The sequence below is a fragment of the Aquarana catesbeiana genome, linkage group LG01 (assembly GCF_042186555.1).
Source record: "Aquarana catesbeiana isolate 2022-GZ linkage group LG01, ASM4218655v1, whole genome shotgun sequence".
Lineage (NCBI taxonomy): Eukaryota > Metazoa > Chordata > Amphibia > Anura > Ranidae > Aquarana > Aquarana catesbeiana.
Window position 1 is genome coordinate 970,607,197 of NC_133324.1, and position 20,254 is coordinate 970,627,450.

The 20,254-nt window shown below is 46.6% G+C and overlaps 1 protein-coding gene across 1 annotated transcript in view; it reads left to right on the plus strand.

The window, feature by feature from the left end:
* Positions 1-318: 318 nt before the first annotated feature.
* LOC141126877 (uncharacterized) overlaps positions 319-20,254 on the plus strand; it is a 39,074-nt gene continuing 19,138 nt past the window's right edge. Inside the window, exons 1-5 of the mRNA XM_073612910.1 lie at positions 319-465; positions 3,771-4,058; positions 6,019-6,306; positions 10,933-11,116; positions 18,543-18,634. Coding sequence (XP_073469011.1) covers positions 420-465; positions 3,771-4,058; positions 6,019-6,306; positions 10,933-11,116; positions 18,543-18,634 — 898 coding nt within the window. The 5' untranslated portion in view covers positions 319-419. The remainder of the gene's footprint in view (positions 466-3,770; positions 4,059-6,018; positions 6,307-10,932; positions 11,117-18,542; positions 18,635-20,254) is intronic.

Sequence of the window (20,254 nt, forward strand, 5' to 3'; positions counted from 1 at the left end):
GGTCTATAGACCTCCTGATCACTCTTCTGGCATTGGCCGTTCTATAGACCTCCTGATCACTCTTCTGGCATTGGCCGTTCTATAGACCTCCTGGTCACTCTTCTGGCATTGGCCGTTCTATAGACCTCCAGGTCACTCTTCCGGCATTGGCAGTACACTGGTGTCCATGGAACTTTGCCTTCTCCGATGGGCTTTATGACCCATAAATGTCACGTTGCTCTGTTCAGTAGAAATCTTTGTGTAACACAAGTCTGACAGAATCTTAGCACTTCGGCCTAATTTTAGGCAATGTGGCTTCCTGTACCACATCCTATTTTCCACCAGACCGCACGCTCCTTTCTCAGACCAGAAGTGTCGGTGCAGACTGAGCTGTGTTCCTCCATCCATTCTCTCCTAGACGGATCTACTGGAGTACAGATATGAACTTCTATTTCTGGATCCTTGTTGTGGGTGTGACTGTGATGGGTAAGTCTCCAATGTTATAAGTTAAAGGTAAACCGGATAGCACAGAATTATGGGAGATTCCTTCCATTGCTGACTTGTTTCTCAGGCTGCATCATCCATGGCTGTCATTCCATTCTTCACTGTGTGAGGAGCTGCTGACCTGGAACAAGTATGACCATCCCAGCTGTGGAGACACAAACCCGTCCTCATTGTGGGTCACTCAGTAGTGAAGAATAAAGACAGTTCTGGGCCGTGTACCCTCAAAAACAAGTCAGCAGTGTAAAATCTTTACTAAAGTAGACCGTAACTGAGTGCCAGTTTTCTGTGCTCTGTAGATTGTAAACTCTTCTAATATAAAATCATTTCACTTTTATTATTAATACTTTGTTCCATCCCGGTGATGCTGATCCTCTGCAGCCTCTTTGCAGCCACATCTTGTCTCCATGTACTCCAGTGATGGCTGCATAGCATTTCTCAGGGTGGGGTTCCTGATGGTGAAAACAGAGTGCCATCCCTGTGGAATGTTCATATGGATGATTGTTGACTGAATTCATGCATCTTCACCCCTCAGATCACCCCAATTCCTGCACCTTCACCCCCCAGATCACCCCAATTCCTGCACCTTCACCCCCCAGATCACCCCAATTCCTGCACCTTCACCCCCCAGATCACCCCAATTCCTGCACCTTTCCCTCTCATATCAACCCAATTTCTGCACCTTCACCCCTCAGATCACCCCAATTCCTACACCTTCACCCCTCAGATCACCCCAATTCCTGCACCTTCACCCCTCAGATCACCCCAATTCCTGCATCTCCACCCCTCAGATTACCCCAATTCCTGTACCTTCACCCCTCAGATCACCCCAATTCCTGCACCTTCACCCCTCAGATCACCCCAATTCCTACACCTTCACCCCTCAGATCACCCCAATTCCTGCACCTTCACCCCTCAGATCACCCCAATTCCTGCACCTTCACCCCTCAGATCACCCCAATTCCTACACCTTCACCCCTCAGATTACCCCAATTCCTGCACCTTCACCCCTCAGATCACCCCAATTCCTACACCTTCACCCCTCAGATCACCCCAATTCCTGCATCTCCACCCCTCAGATCACCCCAATTCCTTCACCTTCACCCTTCAGATCACCCAAATTCCTGAACCTTCACCCCTCAGATCACCCCAATTCCTGCACCTTCCGCCCTCATATCACCCCAATTCCTGTATCTTCACCCCTCAGATCACCCCAATTCCTGCACCTTCACCCCTCAGATCACCCCAATTCCTACACCTTCACCCTTCAGATTACCCAAATTCCTGCACCTTCACCCCTTAGATCACCCCAATTCCTGCACCTTCGCCCCTCAGTTCACCCCAATTCCTACACCTTCACCCTTCAGATAACCCAAATTCCTGCACCTTCACCCCTCAGATCACCCCAATTCCTGTACCTTCACCCCTCAGAACACCCAAATTTCTGTACCTTCACACCTCAGATCGCCCCAATTCCTGTACCTTCACCCCTCAGATCACCCCAATTCCTGCACCTTCACCCCTCACATCACCCCAATTCCTGCACCTTCACCCCTCAGATCACCCCAATTCCTACACCTTCACCCTTCAGATCACCCCAATTCCTGTACCTTCACCCCTCAGATCACCCCAATTCCTACACCTTCACCCTTCAGATCACCCAAATTCCTGAACCTTCACCCCTCAGATCACCCCAATTCCTTCACCTTCACCCCTCAGAACACCCAAATTCCTGTACCTTCACACCTCAGATCATCCCAATACCTGCACCTTCACCCCTCAAATCACCCCAATTCCTGCACCTTCACCCCTCAGATCACCCCAATTCCCGCACCTTCACCCCTCAGATCATCCCAATACCTGCACCTTCACCCCTCAGATCACCCCAATTCCTGCACCTTCACCCCTCAGATCACCCCAATTCCTACACCTTCACCCTTCAGATCACCCCAATTCCTGCACCTTCACCCCTCAGATCACCCCAATTCCTGCACCTTCACACCTCATATCACCCCAATTCCTGCACCTTCACCCCTCAGATCACCCCAATTCCTACACCTTCACCCTTCAGATCACCCCAATTCCTGCACCTTCACCCCTCAGATCACCCCAATTCCTGCACCTTCACACCTCATATCACCCCAATTCCTGCACCTTCACCCTTCAGATCACCCAAATTCCTGAACCTTCACCCCTCAGATCACCCCAATTCCTGTACCTTCACCCCTCAGAACACCCAAATTCCTGTACCTTCACACCTCAGAACACCCCAGTTCCTGCACCTTCACCCCTCAGATCATCCCAATACCTGCACCTTCACCCCTCAGATCACCCCAATTCCTGCACCTTCACCCCTCAGCTCATCCCAATTCCTGCACCTTCACACCTCATATAACACTCATTCCTGCACCTTGACCACTCAGCTCACCCCAATTCCTGCACCTTCACCCCTTAAATTACCCCAATTCAGTGGCAGCTGGTGCTCATAATTTTTGAGGGGGCACAAACAAACTGAAAAATACAGAAAAAAACATAAATTGCAGCCACTGTGCCCATCAAATGCAGCCACTTGTGCCCATCATATGCAGCCACTTGGGCCCACCATATGCAATTACTTGTGCCCATCATATGCAGCCACTTGTGTCCATCAAATGCCTCCACTGTTACCCATCAAATGCAGCCACTTGTGCCCATCATATGCAGCCACTTGTGCCCATCAAACGCAGCCACTGTTACCCATCATATGCAGCCACTTGTGCCCATCAAATGCAGCCACTTGTGCCCATCAAATGCCGCCACTTGTGCCCATCAAATGCAGCCACTTGTGCCCATCATATGCAGCCACTTGTGCCCATCAAACGCAGCCACTTGTGCCCATCAAATGCCGCCACTTGTGCCCATCAAATGCCGCCACTGTGACCCCCACCTGCCCGCTGTCTGCCTGGCACTTCCCTCATTTTGGTGGTGGGTCAGGCAGTGGGTGACAGCGGTGAGCTGTGGGATGGCCCCTGTGTCCTCCATGCATCCTTTCTCATTCTGCTAGGCATTCAATAGGGGCACCTGTGCCTTCAGCCAATCAGGTGATGGGTATTAGACCCGTGTTTCCTGATTGGCGGAGAGGGGGTCCAGTGTTAGAAAAGCAAATATTCATTTTCTTTTCTAACATATCTGGGTGGACTGTGAGCGCAATGCTCTGCGCCACGAGTCCACTTTTTTTAAATGACCACACTTCAGTAATTCCATGAACCGCACTCTATTATATCACATGTGAACCTAATGTCCCTTTCCAGGACTATCGGATGGAGCTTCTGTAAAGTGTCGCAGAGGGACAAGGAATGTCAAATGCAGCGATGGTCCCCAGAAGGAAGAATATGCAACGGAAATCCATTTATGGTGTAATAACATAGAAATCACCTCCCCGGAAATCCAAAGTCTGAACAATGTCAGCATTACTATGAAATCCCAGGAACTCAAATGCGGAATGAAGAAGGGACGAGCACAGGACCAGAAATGTGACATTTACAATTGTCAGATAGAAAACCCCCTCTACATATCTGCCCTCCTATGTGCTCTTCCAGGTATGTTTCTTTAACCCTTTCACTGTAGTGAGGCACAAACCTAATGAAATTTGCAATCATTTTGTTTTTTATTCTTCTCCTAGTTGCTTATTAAATCCAACCTCCAGCTTTACCTTCATTAGTTGTACCCAGGGCTGAGACAAGGGGTAGGCAGGAGGGGCAGCTGCCCTGGGCACAGTGGTTTACTGCATAGATGGGGGGCACCAACGGAGCGAGTGCTGCTTGCTGTGCGGGGCACTCAGCAGGAGGGTGGAGCCAGGAGTGCTGGCGGGGGACCTGAGGAGAGGAGGATCGGGGCTGTTCTGTGCAAAACCACTGCACAGGGCAAGTAAGTATAATGTTTGTTATTAAAAAAACAAAAACAAATAAAAACTTGACTTTAATATCACTTTAATGCAATCTAAGCATTAAAGTAGAAAAGCCTTCTGTACTGCCTGTGTCCCCCCTCAACCCCCTTATACTTACCTGAGCCTGATCCAGTGCAGTGCATGAGAGCAGAAACTCTCCTGGCACTGTCCCGCCTCACTGCACAGCCATTTGCTCCCACTACTGTCAATCAAATTCTGCGTCAATGGACAAAGTGGCTCGGCAGAGAGCCTGCACAAGTGCTCCCATAGAAAGCAGCTTCCTACGGGGGCACTTACCGAGGAGGAGGAGCCAGGAGCACTGGTGGGGGACCCAAGAAAAGGAGGATAAGAGCTGCTATGTGCAATGCCATTGGTTGACAAGGGCCTCTTCCCCACACCCCAATTCCTGCACCTTCACCTCTCATATCACCCCAATTCCTGAACCTTCACCCCTCAGATCACCCCAATTCCTGCACCTTCACCCCTCAGATCTCCCCAATTCCTGCACCTTCACCCCTCAGATCTCCCCAATTCCTGCACCTTCACCCCTCAGATCTCCCCAATTCCTGCACCTTCACTCCTCAGATCACCCCAATTTCTGCACCTTCACACCTTAGATTACCCTAATTCAGTGGCGGCTGGTGCTCATCATTTTTGACGGGGTACAAACAAACTGAAAAATACTGAAAAAAAAACATAAATTGTAGCCACTGTGCCCATCATATGCAGCCACTTGTGCCCATCATATACAGCCACTTGTGCCCATCAAATGCAGCCTCTGTGCCCATCATATGCGGCCACTTGTGCTCATAATATGCAGCCAGATGTGCCCATCAAATGCAGCCACTTGTGCCCATCAAATGCAACCACTTCTGCCCATCATATACAGCCACTTGTGCCCATCAAATACAGCCACTTGTGCCCATCAAATGCAACCACTTGTGCCCATAATATGCAGCCACTTGTGCCCATCATATGCCGCCACTTGTGCCCATCATATGCAGCCACTTGTGCCCATAATATGCAGTCACTTGTGCCCATCATATGCAGCCACTTGTGCCCATCATATGCAGCCACTTGTGCCCATCATATGCAGCCACTTGTGCCCATCATATGCAACTACTTGTGCCCATCACATGCAGCCACTTGTGCCCATAATATGCATCCACTTGTGCCCATAAAACTCAGCCATTGTGCCCATGAAACGCAGCCACTTGTGCCCATCAAATGCTGCCACTGTGACCCCCACCTGCCCGCTGTCTGCCTGGCACTTCCCTCATCTTGGTGGTGGGTCAGGCAGTGGGTGACAGCGGTGAGCTGTGGGATGGCCCCTGTGTCCTCCATGCATCCTTTCTCATTCTGCTAGGCATTCAATAGGGGCACCTGTGCCTTCAGCCAATCAGGTGATGGGTATTAGACCCGTGTTTCCTGATTGGCAGAGTGGGGGTCCAGTGTTAGAAAAGCAAATATTCATTTTCTTTTCTAACATATCTGGGTGGACTGTGAGCGCAATGCTCTGCGCCACGAGTCCACTTTTTTTAAATGACCACACTTCAGTAATGCCATGAACCGCACTCTATTATATCACATGTGAACCTAATGTCCCTTTCCAGGACTATCGGATGGAGCTTCTGTAAAGTGTCGCAGAGGGACAAGGAATGTCAAATGCAGCGATGGTCCCCAGAAGGAAGAATATGCAACGGAAATCCATTTATGGTGTAATAACATAGAAATCACCTGCCCGGAAATCCAAAGTCTGAACAATGTCAGCATTACTATGAAATCCCAGGAACTCAAATGCGGAATGAAGAAGGGACGAGCACAGGACCAGAAATGTGACATTTACAATTGTCAGATAGAAAACCCCCTCTACATATCTGCCCTCCTATGTGCTCTTCCAGGTATGTTTCTTTAACCCTTTCACTGTAGTGAGGCACAAACCTAATGAAATTTGCAATCATTTTGTTTTTTATTCTTCTCCTAGTTGCTTATTAAATCCAACCTCCAGCTTTACCTTCATTAGTTGTACCCAGGGCTGAGACAAGGGGTAGGCAGGAGGGGCAGCTGCCCTGGGCACAGTGGTTTACTGCATAGATGGGGGGCACCAACGGAGCGAGTGCTGCTTGCTGTGCGGGGCACACAGCAGGAGGGTGGAGCCAGGAGTGCCGGCGGGGGACCTGAGGAGAGGAGGATCGGGGCTGTTCTGTGCAAAACCACTGCACAGGGCAAGTAAGTATAATGTTTGTTATTAAAAAACAAATAAAAACTTGACCTTAATATCACTTTAATGCATTCTAAGCATTAAGGTAGAAAAACCTTCTGTACTGCCTGTGTCCCCCCTCAATCTTCTTATACTTACCTGAGCCTGATCCAGTGCAGTGCATGAGAGCAGAGACTCTCCTGGCACTGTCCCGCCTCACTGCACAGCCATTGGCTCCCGCTACTGTCAATCAAATTCTGTGTCAATGGACAAGGTGGCTTGGGAGAGAGACTGCACAAGTGCTCCCATAGAAAGCAGCTTCCTATGGGGGCACTTGCCGAGGAGTAGGAGCCAGGAGCACTGGTGGGGAACCAATGTTTATAAACAATGTTACTTTGTATCTTTCTATCTTCCGTCTGATCAATGTTTATAAACAATGTTACTTTGTATCTCTCTATCTCTCATCTGATCAATGTTTATAAACAATGTTAGTTTGTATCTCTATCTCCTGTCTGATCAATGTTTATAAACAATGTTACTTTGTATCTCTCTATCTCCTGTCTGATCAATGTTTATAAACAATGTTACTTTGTATCGTTCTATCTCCTGTCTGATCAATGTTTATAAATAATAATAATAAGTATTGTAAAAGGTGGGGACTTTTATGTGAAGGGGGTTGTAATGTAAAGGGGGAAGCAATGTAAAGAGTGGACTGTATTGTAAAGGAGGGGGTGTGATATAAAAGATTGTGCTGTGATGTATATGGGGGGGTTGTAACATGAAGGAAGGGCTCTGATGTGAAGGGGGGCTGAGTAATAGCACATATATGAGATTCGGACCCCTACTGGAAGAAATATTTACTGACCCCACCTCTATGAATTTTAATTCAATACCCCTGGTATAGTGAATAGACAGTTTATCCACATCCAGCCCAGCCTATAGCAGAATGACGGCCAGGCGGTGGTTTCATTATCTTGATTCTCCTAGGCAAGCTGAGCGGCGATCGTTCTGACACACCATATCTCCAATCTCGGTAAAGAGCCCATGACGTAAGCTCTTTACCATGTGATCAGCTGTGTCTAATCACAGCTGATCAGAGCGTAATCCAGAAGTGCCGATTATTGGCTTTCCTCTATTCGCGCTGACAGGGCGCGAGTACAGGAGAGCTGATAAGCGGCTCTCCTGATCAGGGGGGGGGGTCTACACTGATAATTAATGCAGTAATTATCAGTGCAGACCCATCAGCGGTACCCACAAGTGCCTACCAAGAGTGCCAATCCTTGCCTATCAGTGCTGCCCATCAGTGCCCATTAATAATGCCTGTCAGTGCCTCCTCATCAGTGCTGCCTATCAGTGCCCATCATTGCCCATCAGTGCTGCCTATCAGTGCCTGTCATTGTTGTCTATCAGTGCCACCTATCAGTGCCCATCAGTGCCGCCTATCAGTGCCCATCAGTGCTGCATATCAGTGCCTCGTCATCTGTGCAGTCTCATCAGTGCCCATCAGTGCCTCATCATCAGTGCTCATCAGTGCTGCATATGAGTGCTGCATATTAGTGCCTCATCATCAGTGCAGCCTCATCAGTGCCCAACAGTGCCACCTCATCAGTGCCCATCAGTGCAGCCTCATGAGTGCCCATCAGTGCAGCCTCATGAGTGCCCATCAGTGCAGCCTCATCAGTGTCCTTCAGTGCCACCTCATCAGTACAGCCTCATCAGTGCCCGTCAGTGAAGCCTCATCAGTGCCCATCAGTGCAGCCTCATCAGTGTCCGTCAGTGCCACCTCATCAGTGCAGCCTCATCTGTGCCCGTCAGTGCAGCCTCATCAGTGCCCATCAGTGCAGCCTCATCAGTGCTCATCAGTGCCACCTCATCAGTGCAGCCTCATCAGTGCCCGTCAGTGCAGCCTCATCAGTGTCTGTCAGTGCCACCTCATCAGTGCAGCCTCATCAGTGCCGGTCAGTGCAGCCTCATCAGTGCAGCCTCATATGTGCCCATCAGTGCAGCCTCATCTGTGCCCATCAGTGCCACCTCATCAGTGCAGCATCATCAGTGCCCGTCAGTGCAGCCTCATCAGTGCCCGTCAGTTCAGCCTCATCAGTGTCCTTCAGTGCCACCTCATCAGTGCAGCCTCATCAGTGCCCGTCAGTGCAGCCTCATCAGTGCCCGTCAGTTCAGCCTCATCAGTGTCCGTCAGTGCCACCTCATCAGTGCAGCCTCATCAGTGCCCGTCAGTGAAGGAGAAAACCTACTTTTTTCCGTTTCAATATTTTTATTGTCCTGAACAACTGGAGGGCCATAGTTTGAAGACCCCTGACTTAAGACGTACATAGGAAGGGAGGTGGTGGGGGTGGTGGTGGGAGTAGTTTAATGATCTAGGAGCACCTAGAAAGATATTCTAATGTTGGTATCTTCTATAGTTGCATACCAATAACAAAGGAACAAACATTTAAAAGGTGGTTGTATAATAGAGACCTGTAGAGCCGAGAGCCTTGTCAGGGTCAGATCCACAGGTCAGTCCGAGGCATATTTCTAGGCCAACAATAATATGAAGCCTTTATGGGATATACGTCAGAAATAAAGTGCATTGGACTTGCATTATGAACATCAATTACGTTCTCCACTATCCCAACCCAATGAGGACATTAGTGGGGAAAATCAACTTTTTTACAAATTTTTATAACCAAAACAAAGGAAAGCTTTTTTTATTTTTCAAAATTTTTTGGTCTATTGGTTTAGCTCAAATTTTGTTTTGATCAAATACCACCAAAAGAAAGTTCTATTTGTGTGAAGAAAATGATAAAATTGTCATATGTGTACAGAGTTGCATGACTGAGTAATTGTCATTCAAAGTGTGAGAGCGCTGAAAGCTGAAAATTGGCCTGGGCAGGAAGGGGGTAAAAGTGCCCGGTATTGAAGGGGTTAAGGATTGCATGCGATATTTAGAGACAATGTGTCTGCACACCTAAATACCGCATGCGATCTGCTTTTGTGAATGAAGCCCATTGACAGGTACAATTTAAGAAACTCCACCTCCTTCCCAAGTGTTTGCAGCAGCTGATCTTTTCTCTGACTGAGTGAAGTTATCCCTTAAAGTGGTGTTCCACTTTACGAAGGTCTGTTTTGTTGGGTTATAGCTGTAGTTTGTTATTTTATAAACTTACAGCAGGCCGTGGCCATCTTAAGTCTGGGCATCTGAAGCCAGACTGTATTTCTTCCTGGATCTCATCCTTACAGATCTCACACATGCTCAGTGCTGCACAAGCAGTGTAATAGGTTTCAGGTCAGGTTTCCATAGCAATGGCAGTGTCAGAGGAAGTTGCCGCCCCTTCCCAGAAGGCACTGCAAACAGGAAATGATGCGATGAGCCGGGGCTAGGGAGGAGGAAGTGAAAAATGAATACAGCAGATATACAGTAGGTGCTGAGAAGAAAAATGTAAAAATATCCAATTCGTTTACAGTGCACAGTTTAGTGAGGGATGCTGAAGAGTTGTAAAAGTGGGTGGAACTGCACTTTAATAAGGAGAAGTGGAGCCTGTGTTTTTTTTTTTTTTTGGAGTAGGTCAGTCACAGTGTAAATAAAAACACACGTTTTGAGACGTCTTTTTTTTGAAAAAAAAAAAGAAAATGACCTATGGTGTAAATCCATCATCTCATGTCATCCAATGACAATCATGATAAACAAGGCCCTTCGACCCGTCAAGAGAAAAAACCCACCAACTGATGGATGTGTCTTATCTCGTCACTACAATCACCATGTATGGCAGCTCTGGTCCTCTCCACTAAAAGTAAACAAAGGGGATGGGGGTATACCTGGTGATCTCATTCAACAAATATGGCCGTTCCCATAAATATGGCCACGTGACTATAGCTGATCAGTGATGTCAATATTATATCCTGCCCCTACGCCCACATGGCCATATTTGGTCAGTGAGGTCAGCGCTATCCCTGCCCCTTTTGTTTACATGGCTGGGAATTCCCAGCCAGCAAATGATTGAGGGCTGATGATGTCACTGCCTGCTAAGGACATGGCTGGTGCCGCCACCTGCTGCTTCCTTGACAACCACTGATGGGGAAAAGGAAGCTCTCCGTAGAAAAAAAAACTCTACTCTATATGATGTTCATCTTCTGACAAATCAGATAAAAGTCTGAACCAGCAAAGGGCTATCTCAGATCATTTGTCCTATTCTATGATTTGTGGCTTTAAGGGAAAGGAGAGATGGCCTACCAAATGTTAGTTGTTGATCTGGTAGCCTGACTTTCAGAGGAACTAAAAAGTAATGTGTGATGGAGCTGTGTAAACTCTGCTTTGTTCTAATATTTTAAGGTAACGAAAACAGTGGTTCTTCCAGTGAAGAGAATGATGTTGATGAATCTACTGAGAATAATAATGTTGGTGATGGAGACCATAAGGACATTGCTATTACTGTTGCTAATGGTGATGATGAAGACCATAAGGACATAACTATTACTGCTGCTGAATATGACGCTATAGACCATAAGAAACTTAGGTGAGAAGAAGATTATCTCACTTGTAATCCAACATTCTCATAGGGCTGTTAGACCAGTGAAGCTGAAAATGGGGTTGGAAGAGACAGGGCAGGCGATAGAGACATGCATTAAATGATTTAATTGTACCACACATTTCCAGTCCACCCCCACCCCCCCCCCCCATACTGAGCCCCTATTACCCCAGCCGGCTATACACTTTCAGCAGTGGGATGGGGTTGGTCATCCTCCAGTGCTCATGCATGAGTGGATTTTGCATGATCTGCATCAAGACCCGAGTTTGTAAGTGCAATTCCTATTTAATTTAATAAATATATCCTTTTAGTGGAACTACGCTATGTAGTCCTTCTCTCCTTTCATAAATACTGAGCAGATAAGGGGTACTACACAAATAATGAGCAGAAAGGGGGTCCTACATAAATAATGAGCAGAAAAGGGGGTCCTACATGAATAATTAGCAGATAAGAGGTCCTACACAAATACTGAGCAGACAAGGGGTCTTATGTAAATGAGTGGATAAGGGTTCCTACATAAATAATGAGCAGATACCGTATATACTCGAGTATAAGACGATCCGAGTATAAGTCGAGGCCCTAATTTACCACAAAAAAATTGGAAAAACGTATTGACCCGAGTATAAGACGAGGGTGAAAAATGCACAGCTACTCTAAGTGGAAAAGAGGGTCAACGATGCCCATTTGCAGCATCACTGTACCCATTTGCATGCCTCACTGTGCCCATTTGCAGCCATAGGTCCCCCGAACTTCAAACTCGGTAGTTAAGGGTTCCTAGATGCCCCCTAGCTGCAGCCAAAATTTGGGGTCTCTGAACCCAAAGGGTCCCGAAATGACATTGCTGCAGATGGACACAGTTGACCGAATTTGGGGCCCCATATCTAGGGGCCACTTAGTGCTAAGAACCCCAAATTTGGGGTGCAACCCTAGTGGAGATAACACTATAACATTTCCAAAGCTGGGGTTTCTAGCACCAAGTGGCCCCGAGATACAGGGCCCCAAAAATCAGTTCAGAAAATGTCAAGCACTTTTCTGCAGCAGAGAATGACATTTTCCGAACCGGTGTTGGGGCCCCGTATTTCAGGGCCACTTAGTGCTAGAAACCACAGCTTTGGATATGTTATGGTACCAGTTCCACTGGGTTTGCACACCAAATTGCGGGTTCCTAGCACCAAGTGGCCCTGATATATGGGGCCCCAAACTCGGTTCAGAAAATGTCAAGCACTTTTCTGCAGCAGAGAATGACATTTTCTGAACCGATTTTGGGGCCCCGTATCTCAGGGCCACTTGGAGCTAGGAACCCCAGCTTTGGATATGTTATGATACCAGTTCCACTGGGTTTGCATACCAACCTTGGGGTTCCTAGCACCAAGTGGCCCTGAGATACGGGGCCCCAAATTCGGTTCAGAAAATGAAATTTTTTGCTGTAGAAAAGTGCTTGACTGGAGTATAAGTCGAGGGGGGCACTTTCAGCACAAAAAAATGTGCTGAAAAACTCGACTTATACTCGAGTATATACGGTAAGTGGTCCTAATATTAGAGTCAAATTTTTTTTTATGATGGCCTCAAATAAATATCTTCCAATTTATGAAATAAGGAACTGATGACCACCAATAATCACTGAGCAGTTTTGGCTATCTGCTGTTGTTCAATAGGCATACCAGACTGCAACAATGCATCAAAATCATTTCTATTGAACTATAATAAAGACGGAACAGATTATTGGTGGATGCTTTGCAGGAAAAAGAGGCGCTGCTGAACCTTCCTATCAGATATGAGGTGTTGAGGCTTCAAGTCGCGTCCTCAGATAAACAAACTTTGCGTATTTGGATGTTTTTTTTACAGCGGCTGTTTTTGGCTTCAGGTGTTTTTTTCTACAGTCAATAAACTCCCCATCATGTTATCCTATGTCTCCATGCCCAGATAGGCTGTTATCAGCAGTTTTTGGCTGAGGTGTCTTTTGGCTTTACAGGTGTTTTTAATTTTTGACTATTTTTGAAAAAAAAAAAAAAAAAATTTTTTTAAACACTTCTTAACGCAAACACGGCAAAACGCCGCTAAACGTGGCAAAACGGACGTTTTAAACGTGGGTTACTATCTGTCAAGTTAAACAGTTCAGGAGAGGTTGTAAAATGTCCCATGTACATTAAGCCTAAAAAAACCCCCCCAACACTAGTGGGTTCTGAGAGATGTTTTTTTTTAGCTGTTTTCAACTGTAAAAATGCTCTATCGTCAAAAAACGCCAATAAACGCTCAAAAACGCGGCTCACCAGCGTTTTTTGACATTTTTGATCCATTGAAAAAAAAAAAAAAATTTATTTTTTTCAAATAAAAAAAACCCGCTAATAAATGCTAAAAAAACACTATTGCAAAAACGTTAAAAAAACTTTGAAAAACTCACTGCAAAGCTACTGGCTTTTTTATAACGTTATTTGAAGAAATAAAGCAAATTATGTGATCTGATGTGTTTCTCATCTACTTCCCTATTTGCTTTAAAAACCACACAATGATCTTATCCTCATTTCCTCTGCTGGAAGATAAACACGTCCTCGGTCTTTATGGGTGGCAGCACTGAGTATTTGTAGTAGGGTCCCTCAGGGTGAAGGGATGGCATATTTATGTTCTATTTCAAACCAAGCTTTATGCATGGACTTGCCCTCATAGATCTCAATCTGCCTGGACAGTGTGGTCATCCAATGATTCAGCACAATCCACAGACTGCTGAACTCTCCAATAAAACATGAAAGTTAAATCCATAAAATAATATGAAGGTGAGACGCTAGTACAGGGCCGGGACAAGGGGTGGGCAGCAGGAATGGCTGCCCTGGGCACAGCATGTATTGTAGGGATGGGGCACCACAAGTTCCTTCTACTATATGGCTGGCAGGAGTAGTGACAGCGGCATCACTACTTCTTACTTCTGTCAGCCAACCGCTGGAAGTGGCAAGGAGAGGAGGAGAGAGCCGGGAGGAGGTGCGGGCTGTGCTCTCTCTCTCCTTCTTCCTCATAAGCTCACACATATTGAAAGGGGGGGGGGGGGGCAATTTGGCATCTTTGCCCTGGGCACTGGATGATCTTGTCCCAGCACTGCGCTGGCATACCTGCCAACTTTTTGAGATGAAAGTGAGGGACACCTATTAGTAAAAGTATGTAGGCATAGGACACGCCTCCTGCCACACCCCCCTAAAGGAGAATTATACAGAAAAAAAAAGGTTAGTTAAACTCACAAGTGCTTTTTTTACCACTACTATTCATTTATATCGGATTTTGACATTTACAAATGCAACAATTTAGAAATTGAATAAAAGGTTTAGCACTGTGCAGGGGCGGCCCGAGCATTAAGGGCGCACGGGCGCCACCCCCCCCTATCCATGCGTCTGGCCCCTTGCAGGACGCCAGATGCATGGATTTCAATTGGGGGTGTTTTTTTTGAAGCACCTGGTTAGAGCCAGAGGCTCTAATAGGCTTCCAAATAGGGTGGGGTGCAGAGAATGTGAACCGAGCCCAACCAGGTGTGTTACAATAGCAAATGAATATTTGTTATTGTAACACTGATCCTTCTCTCGGCCATTTAGGAAGCGGGTCTTGAGACCCGTCACCCGACTGGCTGAAAGGACAGGCGATCCTATTGGACGACTAGGAAGAGGGGAGGAGATGCATCACGGAGAGGACACAGGAGCCGCTGCCCACCACCTAGATGGTGTAAGTGCCAGACGACCGGCAGACAGTGAGCGGGGGAGGGGGGGAAGGTGCCGCCTGTCGCTTGGGGGGAGGGGTGGTTTGTTTGCCACCACTGGCACTGTGATACCCTTTTTGAAAGATAAATAGTGCATTTTATATGCATCTATACAGATCAGACTAAAATGAGAACAAATTAGGAGGAAAGAGGGACATTGTTCCAAATCAGGGACAGTCCCTCGAAATCAGGGACAGCTGGGAACTATGTGCTAATACAACTTAGGACCAAACAATATGTGGGCAATCATGTATCCTTAAAGTGCCATTACCGTATTTTGCGCTCCATAGGATGCACTTCTCCCCCCCCCCCCAAAAAAAATGGGCTGCTCTGTCTTCTATCTCAGTGACAGGTGGATGTGATGACGTCCTCGCCAGGCACAGGTCAGGCTGCATTTCATGGGCACAGGTCAGGCTGCATTTCATGGGACTGATAAAGATGCATTTCATGGGCATATGTCAGGCTGCATTTCATGGGCACAGGTAAGGCTGTATTTCATGGGCACAGGTCAGGCTGTATTTCATGGGCACAGGTCAGGCTGTATTTCATGGGCACAGGTCAGGCTGTATTTCATGGGCACAGGTCAGACTGTATTTCATGGGCACAGGTCAGACTGTATTTCATGGGCACAGGTCAGACTGCATTTCATGGGCACAGGTCAGGCTGTATTTCATGGGCACAGGTCAGACTGTATTTCATGGGCACAGGTCAGACTGCATTTCATGGGCTCAGGTCTGGCTGTATTTCATGGGCACAGGTCAGGCTGTATTTCATGGGCACAGGTCAGGCTGTATTTCATGGGCACAGGTCAGGCTGTATTTCATGGGCACAGGTCAGGCTGTATTTCATGGGCACAGGTCAGACTGTATTTCATGGGCACAGGTCAGACTGCATTTCATGGGCTCAGGTCTGGCTGTATTTCATGGGCACAGGTCAGGCTGTATTTCATGGGCACAGGTCAGGCTGTATTTCATGGGCACAGGTCAGGCTGCATTTCATGGGCACAGGTCAGGCTGCATTTCATGGGCACAGGTCAGGCTGCATTTCATGGGCACAGGTCAGACTGCATTTCATGGGACTGGTAAAGATGCATTTCATGGGCACAGGTAAGGCTGCATTTCATGGGCACAGGTCAGGCTGTATTTCATGGGCACAGGTCAGGCTGTATTTCATAGGCACAGGTCAGACTGTATTTCATGGGCACAGGTCAGACTGCATTTCATGGGCTCAGGTCTGGCTGTATTTCATGGGCACAGGTCAGGCTGTATTTCATGGGCACAGGTCAGGCTGCATTTCATGGGCACAGGTCAGGCTGCATTTCATGGGCACAGGTCAGGCTGTATTTCATGGGCACAGGTCAGGCTGCATTTCATGGGCACAGGTCAGGCTGCATTTCATGGGCACAGGTCAGGCTGCATTTCATGGGCACAGGTCAGGCTGCATTTCATGGGCACAGGTCAGGCTGCATTTCATGGGCACAGGTCAGACTGCATTTCATGGGACTGGTAAAGATGCATTTCATGGGCACAGGCCAGGCTGCATTTCATGGGCACAGGTCAGACTGCATTTCATGGGCACAGGTCAGGCTGCATTTCATGGGCACAGGTCAGGCTGCATTTCATGGGCACAGGTCAGGCTGCATTTCATGGGCACAGGTCAGGCTGCATTTCATGGGCACAGGTCAGACTACATTTCATGAGCACAGGTCAGACTGCATTTCATGGGACTGGTAAAGATGCATTTCATGGGCACAGGCCAGGCTGCATTTCATGGGCACAGGTCAGGCTGCATTTCATGGGCACAGGTCAGGCTGCATTCAGGCTGCATTTCATGGGCACAGGTCAGGCTGCATTTCATGGGCACAGGTCAGACTGCATTTCATGCGCACAGGTCAGACTGCATTTCATGGGACTGGTAAAGATGCATTTCATGGGCACAGGTCAGACTGCATTTCATGGGACTGGTAAAGATGCATTTCATGGGCACAGATCAGGCGGCACAGGTAAGACTGCATTTCATTGGACTGGTAAAGATGCATTTCATTGGCACAGGTCAAGCTGCATTTCATGGGACTGGTAAAGATGCATTTCATTGGCACAGGTCAGACTACATTTCATGGGACTAGTAAAGATGCATTGCATGGGCACAGGTCAGGCTGCATTTCATGGGCACAGGTCAGACTGCATTTCATGGGCACAGGTCAGACTGCATGTCATGGGACTGGTAAACATGCATTGCATGGGCACAGGTCAGGCTGCATTTCATGGGCACAGGTCAGACTGCATTTCATGGGACTGGTAAAGATGCATTTCATGGGCAGGGGTCAGGCTGCATTTCATGGGACTGGTAAGGCTGCATTTAATTGGCACTGGTAAATATTTTAGTACACCATTTGGTTCAGAATATTTTTTTTTCTTGTTTTCCTCCTCTAAAACCTACGTGTGTCTTATGGTCAGGTGCATCTTATAGAGCGAAAAATAGGGTATTTCCCATTAGTGTATATTGACATACTTAGTCAGAAACTGTGCAAATACAATAAGCAATATACCAAACTAGTGCAACTATGCTTAAAGAAGAAGTACAGGGAAAGCTCATTTGGCTGTTCTTCTACTTTGGATCACTGGAGTGAAGTCCACTCTGCACTCCCGTGACCCGTTTTCAGCAGATGGTGCCGGTCCAGGCTCAGGAAAGATGGTGACACTGGAGGCGGGATCCGCCCACATGCCTTGACTGGCACTTGGCTCAGCCTATCAGCAAGCCACTGAAAGCCTGAGCCACTGAGCCAGTCGCTCCCGCCCCCCTTCATAGCCCAGCACCCCAGTGAGCACTGAGCGGGGGGCGGAGCTGTGACTGATCGTCACCATCTCTCTGCTCAGGGAGCTGTGAGAACCGAGCGATCGGCGGCATCTGATGCAGCATCCACCTAGGTAAGAATGACTGGGGGAAAAAAAATCCCATGCGTCTCTTTTAGTTCAATAAACATCAAAAAATATACATGAAACCTGTTTTTATGCGCAAAAAAATGTTTATAATGTCTTCATAAAATCCCCAATGTCCACTATTACAATAGTGCAATTCTGGAAGAATCTTCTGTTCAGTACAGATAAATACCGACCACCGTGCAACCTTCTCCACTTCACAACACAACGTGCTCCACCACGAGAAGTACAGGGGGACACTTAGTAGATTCATCTGGCGACCAGGGCCTTTCAGCTTTAATACTTGAAGTCTGCAGTATGGGTAGAGTGTAGAATTTAGAATTTAGATTGTAGAGGACGTTATATACATTTTTTTTTTTGCACATAAAAATAGGTTTTATGTATATTTTTTTAATTAGCCATTTCCCATGCGGGCCAATTCTAACACTTCGCTCCTACATGTAAAAATCTACTTTTTTCTATGCTAGAAAATTACTTGGAACCCTCAAACATTATATATATATATATTTTAGCAGAGGCCCTAGAGAATAAAATGGTGTGTGTTGCAATTTTTTTAATGTCACACGGTATTTGCGCAGCGTTTTTTTAAACACATTTTTTTGGGGAAAAAAAAAGATACTTTCAATAATTAAAGAAAACCAAAACATTAAAGTTTATTTATTTATTGTACTTATATAGCGCTGTCAACTTAACGGGCTATTGATATTTATTTATTTATTCTCTTTTAATCTACTTTCAGTATAATACACATCCTCCTCCCATGCCTGGCTTTGTTGCTCATTCTGGTGGTCTGCTCTTTTCTTCTTTGGTTGGCGAATCGTAAACATCAACGTAAGGAAAAAATTATTCTAATCTCTAATCAGTCGTATTTTCTTAAAGGTAGTAAGAGATCATTAAGAGATCCCCATCTATGTGTTCCAGGTTAAGGCAATGACCATTTCATTCCAGCTAAGAGAAGATTTCTGATTGGTTAATCAGGTCATTGTACATCATTCATGAACCCTTATATCGGGGCCCTGCTAAATATTTCCTTCAAATCCCATCTGCTTTACCTTGTTTCTGTAATCAGTATTTATTATATATGTAGATGGGTGCAGCCATATTTGATTATTACATAGACATGTTGGACTTCCTACTTTGTAGAGCAGAACTTTGTTAATAAACATCCAATGAAGCCATCAACTCCCTATGCAGCTTGTTTAAGCAGAAGTTGTTTAACAAGGATACTGACTGCAAGTAGAAGAGAACAAGAAGACCTGGACAGCCGCACACCGGGATGGATAAATCCGTCTTTTTATTCAAAATACAGGATCATGGGGTACACAACACGACTGTGGGGTGGTACAAGAATAACTGACGCGTTTTGCACTTACACCAAGTGCTTACTCATAGCTCTGAGCTATGAGTAAGCACTTGGTGTAAGTGCGAAACGCGTCAGTTTTTTTTTGTACCACCCCACAGTCGTGTTGTGTACCCCATGATCCTGTATTTCGAATAAAAAGACGGATTTATCCATCCCGGTGTGCGGCTGTCCAGGTCTTCTTGTTCTCTTCTACTTGCATCAGCATTTAACCAGCACCTGGGGCTCTTCTCTTCCTGGAGGTAATGAGACACAAGCACTCTGGTTTAAGCCCGTCTTTGAGCGGAGGATCCCACATCATTAAGGATACTGACTGAACTGTCTGTACCATCCAGTATGACATGCAATTTGCTTGTAAAAAAAGTGGAGCTCCACTTTAACAACCCACCGCCCGCCGTATAGTAAAATGACAACGGGTGTGATCCCCTCTTGTTCAGGGGTGATGTCATACGACGTCGCCCCAGTCTGGCCGTGCAGCGCGGCGATCGCGGTCGTGCCGTGTTCCGATCCCGATAAACAGCTGATGACGGGGCTCTTTACCCTTGTGATCAGCTGTGTCCAATCATAGCCGGCCACATGTAAATACGGAAGTTCCGTTTATCTGCTCTCCTCGACTCACAGTGACAGAGTGTGAAGCGAAGGAGAGCCGATCAGCGGCATCTCCTCACAGGGGGTGGAGAAGGAATTCCCCCTTACGGGACTTTAATGGCCCAAGTAGTAGTACACAAAAGATATACAAAAAGAAGCATATAAAGTTTATTGGAAAATAGATACAATTGATCAATAAGTAGCTATAGACATATTAGATTGTAAAGGAAATTTTTTTAAGTTCTTTATATAGTTGTATTCTACTGTATTTTGTATGTATTGTACACTGCCCTCACTGTGCACACGGCACTAATAATGTTTTCATTATGTGTTTGCATTCTTTCGAGTCCTGATTAGAATTAGCCTGCCTATGTTACGCCCCTTGTTACCATAAACGTACAGTTGTAATATTAGCCGCTTCCCGACTGCCTCACGCGGATATACTGTGGCAGAAGGGCACGTACAGGCAGATTAACGTACCTGTATGTTGCCCTTCAAGAGGC